This window comes from Aspergillus oryzae, chromosome 5 (genome assembly GCF_000184455.2).
Source record: "Aspergillus oryzae RIB40 DNA, chromosome 5".
NCBI lineage: Eukaryota > Fungi > Ascomycota > Eurotiomycetes > Eurotiales > Aspergillaceae > Aspergillus > Aspergillus oryzae.
The window spans coordinates 4,455,814-4,472,022 of record NC_036439.1 but is presented as its reverse complement, the minus strand read 5'-3'; the positions used below and the strand labels follow the sequence as shown (position 1 = coordinate 4,472,022).

Here is a 16,209-nt window from a genome sequence, read left to right as displayed (position 1 = left end):
GACAGGTGGATCGCTTCTCCGAAGATATCGGGCCCCCGGATCGCCATCAACAGCCTTGATAGGCGTAGAAACCGTGTTGGGGATCGCGCCCCTGGACTATGCCAAGGATCTAGGCTCTGATATCCGACGTCCAAGCTATGCCGAAGCTCGGATTTTCTAGATCAAGACTCCGAGCCAAGACTCGTGTAGCTGGTAAGCCGGATTATGGAAAACCGAATTCGACAATCGGGTTTAAGACCCGAGCACCTCGGGTCACCGTGTGAAGCTATAGACTGCATGTAGCATGGAATGCGTGCACAGACCAGTTTATCCGAATTTGGTAAGAAAAATGAGAGCACCTCCAGTCGTATCTGCTTGAGTCAGCTATTCTTTACCTCCCTACAGGTTATAATGACACTAGTTTTACACTGCGTAGAAGACAAAGAATGAGACATGCATAACATCGATTGTGCCTAGCAGAGAATTAATTTAAGATTTGGAGCCGCAGCAAATCGCTTTATTGATGGAGCCAACTTTCCCCACAGGGCTGGTTTTATGAAGCCCACGGCCACCAGGAACACACATAGACATCGCTGGGGATTTGGCTAGACTCTCAACGAGCTTATTCCAAGATCCGCTCTCTCCAGCCTTACCGTCTCTTGGATGGGTAGTTGAACCAAGAAGGCGTTAGCAAGGAAAATCGGATAGTGTCCACATGACCACCATGGAATAGTTCGGTCTACCAGGCACACATGGTACACATCGGGAGTAATGGTTGGCAAAGCCCGACAAGACATCGAGTACGTATATAAAAACCCCCCAGGGTACTTGCTTCGGGATGACATCCCGAGATTCCGATAAGATAGGCTCGACTCGGCATATCAATCGACGAGTAAAATAGACATTATTGTATCGTTGTTCCTGTCCAGCATTGAAAAAGCCATAGTGGAAGGAATGTTATTGCTTATACCGTAGCATATCTGTAGAGATGGACATTCGTGACACGGTCGGCAAGGGCTTGCCAACAACCAATTGGTCTTATGTCTTCAAGGTTACTAGTCACAGAGTATACGGCAGATCAACAGGAATCATTGTGCCAAAAGAAATGCGGGCTACTGGCGATCCTACCTTCCTAAGTTTTGATACGCGGCGAATGCATGTGGCACAAACGTTTAACGAAGCATGAGATAGAGAACTCCAATGTCTTATAATATTGGATTCATTCTCCACAATGGTACTAAATCCGCCTTTGCCTTGCGGTCGTCAGCCAATAAATAACCCTCTCGCCAGGAAGAGTATGCGATATTCCCGTTGGCAATCGACACATCAGCGAGCTCGGAAAGTGCTGTCGGAGAGACATGTAAAGAGGGCAAGTATCTAAAGGGTGGAGTATCCTGGTAGTAGCATACGCTCTAGGCATCGTGCACAACGTGTATATAATCTTCGTCCGCAATTATGAGCGTGTCGTTCAGGTCGTCATACAGTCCGAGGAGGCTGTTGGCAATAATATGTTGAATTTGAAAAAAATGCAGTGTCAATACAGTGCACTCATTGTGTTCTACCCAATAAAGCCAAGGCTAGATGAGCCGTCCGGTCATCTGAGAAAGATGCGGGACGAGTTCAACGCCTGTTAAACGCGTGACCGATGGCGGGCATGCCTGCGAAAGCCTGTACAAAATGCACAGAATGTGCATGAACGAAGCACAGGAAAATCATGGCCAAGACCAGTATTCGCATGTGAGCTGATCTGAGAAGAGGAAGGGATATCGGGTCCCTGTGAATTGGACGATAACGGCTCTTCGCTTGACATGGATACCCTCGCAATCTGGATCAGTTTCCCCAGGATGGCATATTCCAATTTGAACTTGATACTGTATGCAACCGGCTTGAACATCACTTGCAGAGCGTAGAGTCCCGCATACTCGATCCCAACGACGGCCACGTCGAGGATCAGAATGATGATATTGATGCCCAGTAGTTGGGTCAGAATCGTATAGTGGAGTCGGTCTGGGCGAAGCCGTAGCAATTTCGAGGTTTCCCATATGTAGATAGAGGAGATGACGCATTCTTGCACGGCGAAGCCAATGAGCTGAATATGTTCCATTACTTTGTATCCATTCGCAAACCGGGCTCGGTTAGGATGGAGAGCACCGTACAAGAGAACAGTTGTAGGAACGTGAAATGCAACGGCATCGACAAGGATCATAACGAGAAGGAATCGGAGAAGCTTGCGTGCCTGCACGACCAGATGGAGACGCGACCATAATATGAGCGAGTGTCCTGTTACCATGCAGACCCAGCTTATAATAATCAATGTGACAGAAACATAAGCGCTAATTCCAAGTGGATAAATAAAGAAAATGAAGCCTAGGCCATGCGGAATAAGGCTACAGGACGCGATGAACAGGCTCCAGAAATACCAGCCCGTGTATCGCTTGAAGGTTGTTAGACAGAGTGCTATCAACTCAATCGAATTGTACCAGACAATAGCTGCAAAGCTTGCAATGACGTATTTTTGTGTCTGGTCAAGTTCTTGGCTTGTTAACTGGGTGACGGGGCTCTCAGCGGGAGACATGGGCAGGACATGATTATAGGAGCGACAAGGACCTCTTAGAATCGAGAGATCTTAATGAACGCATCAGAGGTGGGTGAATGAGGGGTTTAGTGGTGTTGTTAAGATGACGGGAGACTGATTCCAGACGGTGAGGAACGGTGTCCGAGGAAATGCGTATATAAATCTAGGGGCATGCGCACTATTAGTCATATTTCCATATGCCACCAAACGCTACACCGACACACTGTAACGTACAATATACTAAGTTAGGAACGGAGGGTGGGAAGAGGCTTGAGCGGCTAATCTCTACCGACGTCGGTCAACTTTGTTGTTCAAGTTAGGGTTCATCCCACATTCGGGTCTGTCCATCGCTCGTGTTTTGTGGATCCAACTCAATCCTTCTGACGTCAAGACTGCATTTTAATTTTACTGTTTGCTGGGAGATCCACTCTTTCGATAGCATCCTTCGAAGCTAGAACCATGGACCGTGCTGCCCAGGCCCATGAAGTCGGGATATATACACTTAAGAACCATACGGTTACCACAGGTCACTCGAGATTCAATTCCCATTAGCAACACCTCTCGCACATTGCCAAGGCTTGGCTATCGGAGGAGGTGCGCGAACAGTATATCTATTACGATAACATAACCCTATACCCATACTCGCTGCATCCGAACGATTGCGGGACCTTCATGCCCTGATGCAGTTAGCCAGGCATACGATCCAGGTTCCCACGTCAACGCTTTGCTTGCTTAGCTTTGTGATTACTGGCCTCTGAATGTTTCGAAAACCCTCAAGTTCAAGGGATGGGAGGGCAATGCTACTGTTGTTGCTGGACACAAGACTTTCTACAAATGGGGTCTATGATCATTCTTCTAGGTTTGTATAGGAAGATCGGATAATGTCTACGGAGAGACGAGACCAATAGCTGTGGAACTCCGCGTCTCTGACGTATCCTTTTTGAGGTGAATCCAAGGACAGCTACTTATCCACGGCTGTTGAACTCCTGATGAGGAGGTAGAACTGCCACGATGCGGTTGAGGATCCGCCCATTCTGCCAGTCATTAAGACGGACGAAAGCCTTCCAACAGTCGGCCACCTTCGAACGGCCTAATTCCTGCGCCAAGTAGACCAAACAGCAGACGTCCTTGTAGAGACAAGAGCCACCGAACCCAAATCCTGCACGAAGTGACAAGGGCCCGACCCGAGGCTCAGCCCCAACGACCCTAGAAATATCTGGATATTTGCGCCGCTGGACTCACACACCGTACTTAGTGAGTTGATACTGGTAATGCGTTGTGCGAGCTTGCAATTTTGGATAGCTCGGATGACCACGTATTTACGGTGATAATGCGGTCCGCTGGCATCCACTTGTACAGACACTTGATTGCAGCCACCGCCCTAGTTGACCGGGTGGCATGCCCTATGACAACACGGTTGGGGAAAAGGAGACCCCGGATGGCAGATCCTTGTGCCAGGAAGTCTGGGCGCGAGATTACGTTAAAAGACGCTGTTGTATTAGCCTTGTTGTCTAGCTATTACATGAACAAGCAATGCATCAACATGAATTCTCAGTGGGGAACGACTAGTACATACGTACCACTTGCTTTACGCCATCGACCATATTGCACGGAACCGTACTTTTGAGGACCACTGTTTGATGGCGTATGGATACTGCCGCTATCCTCTCAGCCGCGGCATTGATATTCGTGAGGTCCAGGCCTTTCCATTCCATGTCGTGCTTGAAGGACCCCTTGGGAAACATGTTGTCAATCCATTGCAGAAGCTGCCCTAAGGCTATATCAAACCGGGTATACTCACGTGGAGGGGCGTATCGACGCAAATGAAGATCATGTCTGCTGCCATGATACATTCGTCCATGGCGGTGGTAAAAGCAATATTTTGCAGTGTCCTTCGCCGTGGACGCTCGCCGTCTGCATGGACTTTCTGCTCCGATTCATCGAAATATAACTCCTTCCAATCCAAGTTCCAAAAGTGAGATATGGCTCGACTTCCAGGAGCTGATTACGCTTTCATTCTTATCAACGACAGTGAATTTAGCATCTGAGCTCTTGGAGGAAAGAACAGTTGCGGTCAGAGCACCTAAAATCTTGGTGCATTAACAGTTTCTGCCCGGTGAAGTAACAATCGTAGAAGGAGTTAGTGTTTACCAACGTATCCCGCAGCGATAAGGCAAACTTCCTTGACACTCATCTCTACTCTCTGCCTCTGTGTCTCCAAGCCATTTGTGATATTCGAGTGGGTACTAGCCTTGGATGCCCCCCTCAAGATCTTGGGGGCTAGCCTGGCCGCTCGGCCACCACCGGCCAAAGTAGAAGCCCACTCCAGCCATTAGGAGTGGAAGGATTGGCGAAGTCAGGATGACGGGGAGTGGTATCTCACCGACTCGATATGGTCACGCGTATAGAGATGAGGGAAAGGGTCAGGGGGAGGGTAGTGTTGTTCTGAATAGTCTATGGCTCTGGGACGTGCGCACCTTGACACTAGTATTTTAAACCGTCGCTCATGAATGTCTACCACCTTCCATTTACCCCTCCTCTTAAACTCAATACTGCGTTTGGCAGCTGAAGTTCAGTGGCTATCGCTGTCTACGTGATACTGGTTACATCTATATTGAGTTGATAGGGCCTTTGACGCATTCAACCAAACTCAATCCGTGTCAACACATAATCACCCCGACGATTCTACACTACTCGGGTCGAGTATAGCTAATTGCGCGTGGAGTGAAGCGTATCAAGCAATATATATCTTTCAGCCGTTGTTCTCGTCTTCCCTTGTACTCCGTTTCCGCCGTTTCCTCTTTCCCGCCATCTCGCTGGGCTTGTCGCTGGTATTACTTTTGGACTTTTTGCCGTTCATGAGATAAAGAGATCCAGCTTAGGTGCAGGGAGAGACGATGTTCTTCTCATTCAGCAACTCAAATGACAGCGGGTAACTGCAGCTGGTCATGTCTCTATGCAGTGTGCATAAAGGACAAATTTTATCCCGGGCCTGACCGCTTCTTGGGGCAGTCAATAGGAGCTGAATAATCTGATCTATCACTTTTTTCTTCTTCGAGGTCAACCATCCTATCAACAAAATACGTTGCAACCCCCACGCCCCCCGCGGAATTCCTGCAATTCATCACAGACGATCACTTCCTTACTTGGAGTCAACTCCGTAGATGATTATTTGGCCATTTGCTGTTTTTGTTCAGCTCGCCTCAAGCGAAGTCCTCGGCAACGGCGGTCTTCGATGACCAGATTTTGGCTGTCTTGCGCTTCTTGCATGTAGATTATATATGGGGACTACCCTCTTGGCTTACCAATATTATAAGATATACGCCAATTCTATATTCTATACCGATCTATCATTTCCACTTAGACTTCTATAGAGCCTATTCATACTCGAACCCAACCCGCCATAGTATCTTTAGTGCTTAGACAAAGCACGTTGTCAAGTCGTCAACCTTGACATAGAGGGACGCCAAAGGGCTGTTTCAAGCTGTGTTTGACATTGTGGTTGTCATGCCTGGTGCTTTTTAGATCTCTCCTCAGTCTTCCATCTTCGATTTGATTTGATTGTGTTTTTGGTTCTTGGTTTCTATACTCCGTACTGTCTGTTGCTTTCGTCCTCCCTTCATTAAATGGGCCCTATTCGGAGAACTTGTCTAACTCATGTGGTGTAATATTTTCGGGGCCTCCAAGTCATCCAGCGCAATTCGCCTCTCTATCTCGTAGGTAGAGCTATTTATTAGACTGTATCACACATAATAATACCAAGCCAGATCGATACTTACAGGCCATGTGTCCACCATTCTGGGGCACACAACAGGGAAAGCCCTCACCCGGGCAAATTTGATTTCATTGAAGAGTCTCCGATTCATCCAAATACTCTTCCAGCCGTCGTTATTGTTTGGTTGGCGTCCTTCTCCCCTGGTCAAGATTTGTAGATACCCCCCATGCTTCGTATTCACTTCCATTTGACATTTTTCGAACCAATCGATTCCATAGTCGCCCTAGCTTGGGTCTCTTCCCATTTGTTGTGCAGCTCGAGCGCCTTGACATGGTGTCATAATCACCAACGCTGAGTTCCAGTCCCTCCTGCTGCAACCCCCTAGTGGAACCTCTCTCGGCTTGAGTCCTCAACGCGAGAAACCGAGTAAATGTTTCCTGTGATGCCCATTCCTGGATATTGGACTCCGACATTCCCTCCCCGCAGACGGGACACGCGATCGTTCCGTCTGGGCTGATACTGTCAAGCTGGGAAGTAAGATATAATCTCAGGCATCGTTTGCACGTTTGGTTTTCGTGGGCGCATGTTTCTGTGATTGACTCGGCGGGGAAGTAGGTCGATGGTAATCTCTCAAAGCAGGCAACGCATTCCGTCTTTGGTGCAGCGGTGGGAGGAGGTTTCGGTCGGTCGCTGGGGTTAAAATCGATGTGACGGAAATCGATTTGACTGATTCGTTTTGCTTTGGAAACTAATTCATCATATTGTTGTACCTTCCAAGCATCAGCCGAGGGGGTGGATATTACGCGGAGGGGTATTCGTGGAGGTTTGTAGCGGGACTCGTTTGAAGAGGTCATAGAGGTCATAGATTTGCTGATTCAGCCCACTGTGGGCTCATTGACTCCTGGGAAAATGATCGTGGTTAGGGGAAGATTGGGAACTGCTGCTTGTCCGTGTGAGATATCCGCGGTGATCCGACTTTGGCCCTGGGCCACCATGCTGCGCCCTGCAGCCCAACCTCAAAACCAAAACCAGGGTCACATCAAGGAGTACGCCGAGTATATACGGGAGTACAAGTGTGGGAAACACACAATAGTTATTGTCGAAGAGCAATGATTCGAGAAAAAAAAAAAAAGGGGCGGGGGAAGCCCCTTATTAATCACTCGAGCTCGCTTATCCACCGTTCATAGACTCCACTTGAGCTGTCTAAATGATAGCATGCCTCCAAACACTTCTCTTCCTCTGGAAATTCCCCGAATTTCCCATCTAGCGAACATATGAGCTGGGCGTGAGAGTCAATAAAATAGGAATTGTTGGCCTTCCCAACGCCATTGAACTGGAGTCGGCTATTGCCGGACAGGCGGATTGTGGGGGCTGTCATCAAGATAGAAACATCACTGTCATAACATGGAAAATGAATGGGAGAATATTAACACCCTTCTCTGGTGTGGAAAGATCGGGCCGATTCCTGTGGGGGCTGTTGTATATCCTTTCCCTTTTATGAATCTGGTGGGCTGGATATCCAACCTAATAGGGCTATCCTTAGCACACTAGTTCGAATAACTCCACTGATTATAATCTGTAAGCGAAGCGCTCCACAGATGATGAAACACGATCTTTTCGCTCCCCTATCTTGGTAACCTACGTCACTGGGCACCGAATGGACATAGTAAAGGGTTCTTTGTGAGTTTGTGGTTGTGAAAATAAGCTAAGAGGAGTCTTCTTATAATACATAATTACGGGAGATCTCCGATAATATCATGTTGACCCTGATCGATACTTCGACCATTCCCTCGTTTTCCCTTGCACCACAAACCACAATGTAAATAAACTAAGGACTGTGAATTGCCTTTCAAAATTGGCCGTTTCCCCAATCTAGGATAACATCCTACCACACACTGGCTCCCTGAACTCTAGGATAAGATTATATCGGTGTACGCAACAAGGCTCGGGGAATCTGGTTGCTACGCTGGTTGTTCGATGGACATCGTTACGCTTACTAATAGTGTTTCTTCATCTACAATAGCCAGATGGACCCGCCCAATACATGACAGAGGTGTAGATATCTGTGACTGACCTGAGCCTTCAAACGTGATTTAATCCCCACTAATAATGTCTCCTAAGGAAAATGCTTTCATTCTTCCGAATACCATGATTTATAAATTTCGATTACTAGATCTCTCCCAATATCCCATTGCCATCTGGTATGGATGTTGTCTACACAGAAAGAAACAATGTGTTGTCGAATGTATCAGCAGAATGTTGAGAGCTCCGGAAAATATATGTATTGACGCGCTGTATAGGGAAGTAACTAAGCACCAGTATCTTCAACAGATTTCCCGGTCCCAAAAAATTGTTTATACTCGCCCCCTGCTCGATATGGTATGCCATCCAGAACAGCTATCATTACCGCCGAGTCACGGCCGCGGACGTCACCATAGTCGTGCCTCTTTTCCGCTGAGCTCGTTAAACGCAATCTGCCGCCACCGGATTGAGTATATTGACTTTACAAGTACCAATCCATGAGCACTGCTATCATCAGCACATATGACAGAGTATCAAATTGAAATAGGTAACTTACAGGGGAGTCTTCCTTACAGACAACTTCACGTTCCTTCGTATCGCCTGGCAGGGTGACATGGCAGATATTATCCGAAGTGCAGGTCTTTTAATTGTTGGTTAGTTAAACGACCGGATACTACTCTGTAGGGTGTGTGCTTACACCAGGCATCTCTATGGCATTCTGGGGGTGGTGAACTTCGGGTGAAGGTGAATTACCCTGACTGCTGGAAGAAATCTCTGGCGCACTAGCGCGTTGGGCTTCCATGGAGTCAGGAGTGCCGCGCTGGGGGGGAGCTCTCTTGACCGAAGCTTTCATCTGCTCATCACTTTTCGGAGCCGTAATGGCAGTGGCCGGATCGGCATCTTTGCCATCCTCATGGGCCTGGCCATCTGTGCTGTTATTGTCCAAGTTGTGGGACGTCAGGGGTGCCTTTGGAATTGCCGGTATGGCAATATCAGTCTGAGACGTCGCATCGGTAGTCACTGCACCGGCATCTTCGACGCCTTGATGGGCATGGGCACGTGTGCAGTTATGAACCAAATTGTGGGAAGTTAGGGTTTTGTCGGCACCTGGTGGCAGGGTATCGCCGTTGTGAGAAGTCGCATCGGTAGTGGCTACACCGGCATCTTCAACCCCCTGATGACATGTGCAGTCATGATCCAACTTATGGGAAGTCGGGGTTTCACCGTCACCTGCATCGTTGGTCCGAGAAATGTCGTCGGCAGTGGTTGAATTGGCATATTCGGCTTCCCCTTGGTCATGCGCAGGTGTATAGACTTGATTCGACTTGTCGGAAGCCATGGTTGTACTGGGGCCGGCCGGCATGACGTTGTCGGTTTTAGAACTCCCATCGGCGGTGGTTTGGTCTTGGATGCTGTCAATGGGTATTGCACCTGCAGGGCCCACAGTAAGGAAGGCAACAGCGAGGATGGAGATAACAGAGAACTTCATGTTGATATACTGAGGAAGATAGATATGACCAGCACAGAAATGAAATGGCAAAGCGATAGACTAGTGAATGAAGACTGTTGGATTATTTAGAATAGCAGAAGTGCGAACCGGCCGCAGGCTTCTGGATTAGAAGAAGTGAATGATATAATGAATGAGTGAGTTGAACTGGGAAAGAGAGTGATCGATGGTGAGAGATGTGATCATTTATATACCTGCCATGCCAAGAAAAGGTCTCATAAAGACTACCGGTATTCCACTACGTCTTTCCTTCAAGCCTTGGATACACTGTACTTTTGCTAGCAGTGATACATGCATGTATGACAGAAAGCCATCGCGAACTGATCGACATACATCTCGCCCAACGCCCAGCTAGACACCAGACTTTGTCATTCACTGTTGCCCTGCGTCGGGCATCAAGTGCCTGTATTCGGACGATCATAATTTAAAAGTCTTGAGGAATACAAAGGCATTTGAAAGTAAATACTTAGATTCCCTCTTAAGGCTCACCCTAGGATGCACTTCACGAAACTGACTTTATACGTAGCGAAGATAATCACCTAACTAACCCTGTGCTACCAACTGATAAAACCTAGTCTCGTGTCACTGTAGTATAAGAAATCTATAAAGAATCCAAGTAATAGCTCTATTGCAACGGATACTTACCTTCGTGCCATCACCCAAGCCAAGCGGCTTAAAGCTAAACTCAGACCTCGCTGAATGACATATGTCGGATTGCACGGTACAGAAGGCTGGAAAGGAGTTTCAGGGAGACATTTTGTGTACAGAGGAAAGTTTCGGCGGCTAGTGATAAGCCACTGAGCTCTCAAAACAAACGGTCAGATCCTCTAAAGATCGCTATAAATCCTTCCTCTCTAGACACTACGCGCTTAATTTACGGCTCGACTCTTTCTCGCCATCATAGTGGCTTTGTCAAAGCATGCCGAGTTAATTATACGCTTTTGGGGCAAGAGTCTAGAGGCTTAAAGTGCCCTGTACAACACTATGAAAACTGGAACCTTTCCTGTTAGACTCTCGTAGTACAGGGAGGAATAAACTCTCTTGGCAGGCCAGGTGTTAGGCTGTTCATTCGACCCTTTCCTCGGCTACATTTGAGCAAGAAGTTTGCATCCAGAGTATTTAGTGTTGCGTAGGCAGTAAGCGCGCCGATGAAACAACATATATGAGTATTGTGATACGACAAGTCGCAGAAAGTCCGAACTGAACTTTCACTGTAGGCGGGCGATGCCACAGAAGATATTCAGTCAGCTTGTGTAACCCTCTACTCCAATGTTGTTTGTTTAAATGATCGAGAAAACGTGTAGTTGTACAGGATCCCTTCAGCTGTGGATCATAGTGATCATAGAGCTTACTATCAGTAATGGTTTCAATTGGTAATCCCAACGAACGCGTAAACTCTAGGGGAGTGTCCAAACGGTTTCATAATATTTTTTTGACACAATGCATGTGTCAGAATGCTATACCATATCTCGACCACTGCTTGCCGAAGGCTCTCGAGTAATGTTCACCCAGTCTTTCTCCATGGAGAAGCACGATTCTGATTCATCAACGCCCAACACATAAGTAAATTCCAATCATGGCTCAGACCTCAGCCGGGCAAGTAGGCCTAGGCCAACGGATCGCTGTATTCCACATCCACTCTGGTGGATGGCCCACAGCAATCACGTAGGAGATAGTTTATGTCCTCATTATTTTTCATGCCTGCAATACATTTTACAGGTAGACTCTTCCAAACATGTCGAGATAGAGCGCGTCAGGGGCACAGTATATTATTACCTAACTAAGGTCTTGCATCATCACTCACCCCGAGCGCTACGATATCGAAATTTGTTAATATGACCATGGAAGTGCCGAAATCCTATAAACCATGCCCGGTGGAACTCACCTCACTCGGGTCCACGTTACAAGAAGTGATTTCTCAATACTGGCAAGCTACATCAGAGTCAGAGAGCAGGTTGGCTCTGCAACAAATCGAGGTCACCTCGCAAAAGCTGGCGCACTGCGCGATGATGGAGCCAATACAGTCTTTGTCGCGTTTCATCTCCAACCTCACAAGGTTCTCTGTGTTCGGTTGGCCGTCGAGATGGGTCTTTTCGATAGTTTGCCTCCCTCGGCACCCTTCACACTACAAGACTTGATCGAATATGCAGGGGCAGACCCGGAATTTACTGGTCGTGTTGTACGTGCTCTTGGGGCATTGAATATCTTCGATGAAGTAGAGCATGAAACTTCAGGCAGATCGCATTATCCCGCGAATGGCGCAATAATTCCATGCAATCATACTCTCGATATTCGTAGGACAGTCTCATTAGAACTATGTCCCTATACGTTGCTTTCTTCAACACTACTAGTTTCGTGACCCCCTACGACCCAATGAGCTCGCCATACGCATTTTCAGAGGGAGTCAAGAACATCGACTTCTTCATTATACTATATCAGGATCCCAAAGCTGCCAGAACTTTCAATGAAGCCAGGACAACTTTCAAAGACCCATTGGGAGATTTTCATAGCATCAGCAGCCTGAACCCCGGGGAGGATGGGATTTTGTTGGTCGACATTGCCGGAGGCAATTGCCAAAGTGTCCAAAGTATAATCTCCACAAACCCCGAAATTAAGGGCCGATTCATCCCCCAGTATCTTCCAGTAGGGTGATATAGTATGCGCCTTCCGAGGTTGAGATACACCCATACAGCGTCTTTGAACAGGTGCAGCACTGCAGGAACTCTCAGATTAATATGGAAATGAAGAATGAATATACTACGGATTCCTTGTTGTGGGGACAATAAATGGAAATATAAACAATCACTCCTTTCTATTGCTCCGCTGACACGGAGCAGTGGCCATATCATATGCTAGTAATTCGAACATGCACATATCAAGGACGGCAAATCCAGCACACCGCAGCTTGGCTACAATAAATCTCAAAGACATATCCCGCTCCGTGCTACTCCCCATCAATAACAAAAACAAGTTACCGATATCTCTTCACATGTATCACCCGGGGCTTCAACTATGTCACTATCCAGACATGGAATAACTAAGGCTTCCTAAAGAGCAGCCTTCTCAAGATTTCCCTGGAAAGTTGAATCCTTGAACGGTACGGTGGCCTTCCCAAACTCGGCACTCTCAAGTCCCCGTCTCGCTGCCTCGGGAAGAGACTCCCAGGCAATGAGTGGTAGATCACGCCCCAGAGTATCGGTGAACTGCAGCTCATGGTTGGTTGGAAAGTTGGTGAAGTACTCAACCTTGGGCCTATCGCCGACTCGTTGTGGGTTGTTCGTCTTCTTGTAGCTGCCGTGACCCGATGCTGCACCTCCCAGCAAGGTTGGGTTATCGTTGGCTGGATTGTTTACCCAGATAACAACATTCTCCCAGTCGTGACGATGCGCACCCGTGGATACTCCGCTGTTGGGCATGTCCTTTGGCATGTACCATGCGTACATGATACCGTAACGGCCATTGTGCCAGCCACCGCGGACGTAGGTCTGGCCTTTGCTTTGGTCGCGGCACCCGCCCGTGGCGCTACCGGTGTCTTGAAGGCCTCCACTATACGACCGACGTTAGTAAATTTGCATCTTTCATCTTGTTGACAATAGTGCACATGGGCCTTGGGATATGCGACGTGATGCTAGCAACTTACCTCACATCACCGTTGGCGGCAACGGCCGGGTAGGATTGACAGCCATGTGCAATGTGTAGATATGGCTCGAGCTTCTTATAAGTGTTACCAGTGGCGGTGTTGGGGACGGTCTCGGGGAATGGCGTGATCGAGTCATGATTTACGACTGCGCGCTTGTCCAGGGGGCTGCCCTGCACTGCGACGGCAGCAGCCAGAATGGCCAAAAGGTTCTTGGAAACCATATTGATAGCTTTGAAAGAGGGTTTGGTGTTGACTGTGTGTAGACACTGGTATGATTCTCTCAGTCTGGACCCGTGGAAGATGGGAAGAGCACTTGCTTATATGTCCTTTCTACTGACATGGGCCTGTTATATAAAGGTCAATTGCCGACGTCTGCCGAGATGCATCAGGCAAGGAAGGAGCATGCCGGAGATACTAAATTGATACGGGTAAGAGCATCTCCGAATGCCGGCTGCAGCAAAGAATCTACCATGGTTGCATGCTCACTAGCAGATCCTTCCCACAGTTTAGCCTAATCCTGATATTCAATCACTATCCGTCTCGGTCTCTGTCGGGGTCTTAGGGCATCAGATGGTAAACTTTAGCAGGACAGGCAAATTAAAACCGAAACCTTTCCAACCAAGTGATTTACTCGGTCTACTGGACTTAAGTCCGGATTCAGGAATCCTCCTCTTCGAGACAATGTGTCTCACCACGTGGAAGATACCAGTATTGATTTAAATCCAGACAACGGCATAAGCATATGCAGGTACCGCCGATCGATATCGGAACCGGAAGTAACCAAGGCCGGTTCATCCGTATCAACAGTGGGCTCCACTCGAGTAGGATGGGCATACCGGTATAGAGCCTTAGATTGAGAGGCTTTACCGCATGATACGTGGGGATTGCTGTGTAAAATTAGTTTCAAACGCCGAACATATCCAATCGTGCATAGCTGCGCCACTACATGCAGCGACAAAGCTTCCTCAACAGGTCAAGGTCCCCAGTTCTTTAGGCATTGCTGGCAGTCTGCAGGATGATTATTAATCGTTTAAAATCTTATTGAATTAATCACATTGTCTACCTTTTACAAAAAACAGAACGCGTATGTCCGATGAACGTATCAGTATCCGAAACCCTTTCCTAAGAAGGAGCTATCAATATACCCCAGGAAGACTTACGGAAGGAGTCCATCACAACGCAGGTGAGTCTTTTAAAACTGCAATATTGTTAGTGAGGTCCATCAATGACAATAGTAACATCAATTCAAGGTTGAGTCTTCAGGGCTCATCCTCGGAGAAACGTCGGGAGAAGGGGTAATCTGATTGCCATGGCAGGGACCCTGAGATCCACTCATCGATCCTTCGTGTATGGGAAACTGGTAGAATCTATCCAATGTCTGAGTGGAGCTACTCTGATTGGGACTGACATTCTGAAGGATCTACGACTGTTTTAAAATAATCTTCAACCGTACCCTAGCCGCCGTACCCACCGGATGTGCAGAGGATATCCGGCAGCAATCGGCAATTACTTCCGGAGATCTTCCACCGAGTCCATTCTTTCCCTTCCGAATTCTAACTTCCGTGTCTTTAGTCCCGGTGGTGCTTGCAGCTGCACTGCACGTCTTGCAGTGTTTGATGTAGGAGTTCTATCGTCATATGCGCCAAATGGTCTCGAACCACTTTTTATGAGCTTGATGTTTTGGCCTAACGATATGATATTTCTGCCTGCTCGGATCAACTTATGACGAGACTCGGTCTATGCCTATTATGTGCGTTTATGCTCATTGTGGGATGAGCCTATTGTACCACAGCTCGAGCGCTGCAGAGTCTACCAAGCTCGTCCCCTAGTCAGAGGGGACGTTAGCGATGAAGGCAATTTGACACGGTCGAATGGGCAGGACTTCTTTCTATCCTAGATGGAGACACGCTAATTCGTGCACAAGATCTGCGGTTACAGTAAAATTGTTTGAATCGTCGTCACAGTACGTTATCAACCAACGCTATTGACTTGCTTCAATACGCGATAAACGTCTACCAGGAGCTCTATAGAGAAGGCTGGGTATCGACCATTGTTCGTTAAAGTTTTCAAGGTAACATGGTTCTCCCTCCTTATGGAGATTTCCCTAGCTTTATTTCATCTCATCTGAATGTTGCAGTCATTGCATATAGCATAACATAGTGCGGCACGATAGCCTCGACCACACGTGAGATTAGGTTCGGACTTTTCCTTCTATCATTATGCTCCAATCACAATGTGCACCACACCTCACAAAAAGAAAGCTATGGTCAAATAATTTAGCAATACATTCAGGCTGTCACCAACGCACAACCACAATAGCCCTTTATTCACTATCAACTCCCCTGTACTCGAAGAATTTGGCAAACTCCTGATCGTTGATCAAGTCCTGAGCCAGCTCTTTCTCGTACATGAGGGCAAACATATTACCCTCATCTGAGTCCGGGTTCTCGTCGAGCTTGGGAGGGTACACCAAATGGACGCCGACAGTGACACCTGTCCCCTGCTGCAAGTGACGATGGCACAGCGGGCGGGCGAACCCAAAGTCGGCATTGGTGACTTGCGCATCGCGGTGGTCCGTTGTAATGATGGACATTGGCGGTTTCGAGTTAATGCGGATGTTGAGGTTCGTCTTGTCCTTAATGTGCGAGATAGCGGTCAGGGCAGCATCCAGGTTCTCCTGTGTTTGAGTATTGGTAATCTTGCGAATATAGGCCGCTAGCTCCCAAAGTGGCTTGTCTGAGATGACGTCCCCGTGAGTGAGCGGCGGGAAA

The 16,209-nt window shown here is 47.7% G+C and overlaps 3 protein-coding genes across 3 annotated transcripts; 1 reads left to right on the top strand and 2 right to left on the bottom strand.

Annotated features, from left to right (window-relative positions):
* Positions 1 to 8,672: 8,672 nt before the first annotated feature.
* AO090113000180 (uncharacterized protein) lies at positions 8,673 to 9,780 on the bottom strand (the record flags this gene model as incomplete). Its single annotated transcript, XM_023237857.1, has 2 exons — positions 8,673 to 8,723; positions 8,989 to 9,780. 2 exons carry the CDS (start codon positions 9,778 to 9,780, stop codon positions 8,673 to 8,675), a joined length of 843 nt encoding a protein of 280 aa, XP_023092642.1.
* A 1,885-nt stretch (positions 9,781 to 11,665) lies between these two features.
* AO090113000179 (uncharacterized protein) lies at positions 11,666 to 12,450 on the top strand (the record flags this gene model as incomplete). The annotated part of the gene is made up of 2 exons (XM_001824302.1): positions 11,666 to 11,977; positions 12,097 to 12,450. 2 exons carry the CDS (start codon positions 11,666 to 11,668, stop codon positions 12,448 to 12,450), a joined length of 666 nt encoding a protein of 221 aa, XP_001824354.1.
* A 395-nt stretch (positions 12,451 to 12,845) lies between these two features.
* On the bottom strand, positions 12,846 to 13,659 carry AO090113000178 (NPP1 family protein; the record flags this gene model as incomplete). The annotated part of the gene is made up of 2 exons (XM_001824301.1): positions 12,846 to 13,344; positions 13,439 to 13,659. 2 exons carry the CDS (start codon positions 13,657 to 13,659, stop codon positions 12,846 to 12,848), a joined length of 720 nt encoding a protein of 239 aa, XP_001824353.1.
* Between the last annotated feature and the right edge of the window lie 2,550 nt (positions 13,660 to 16,209).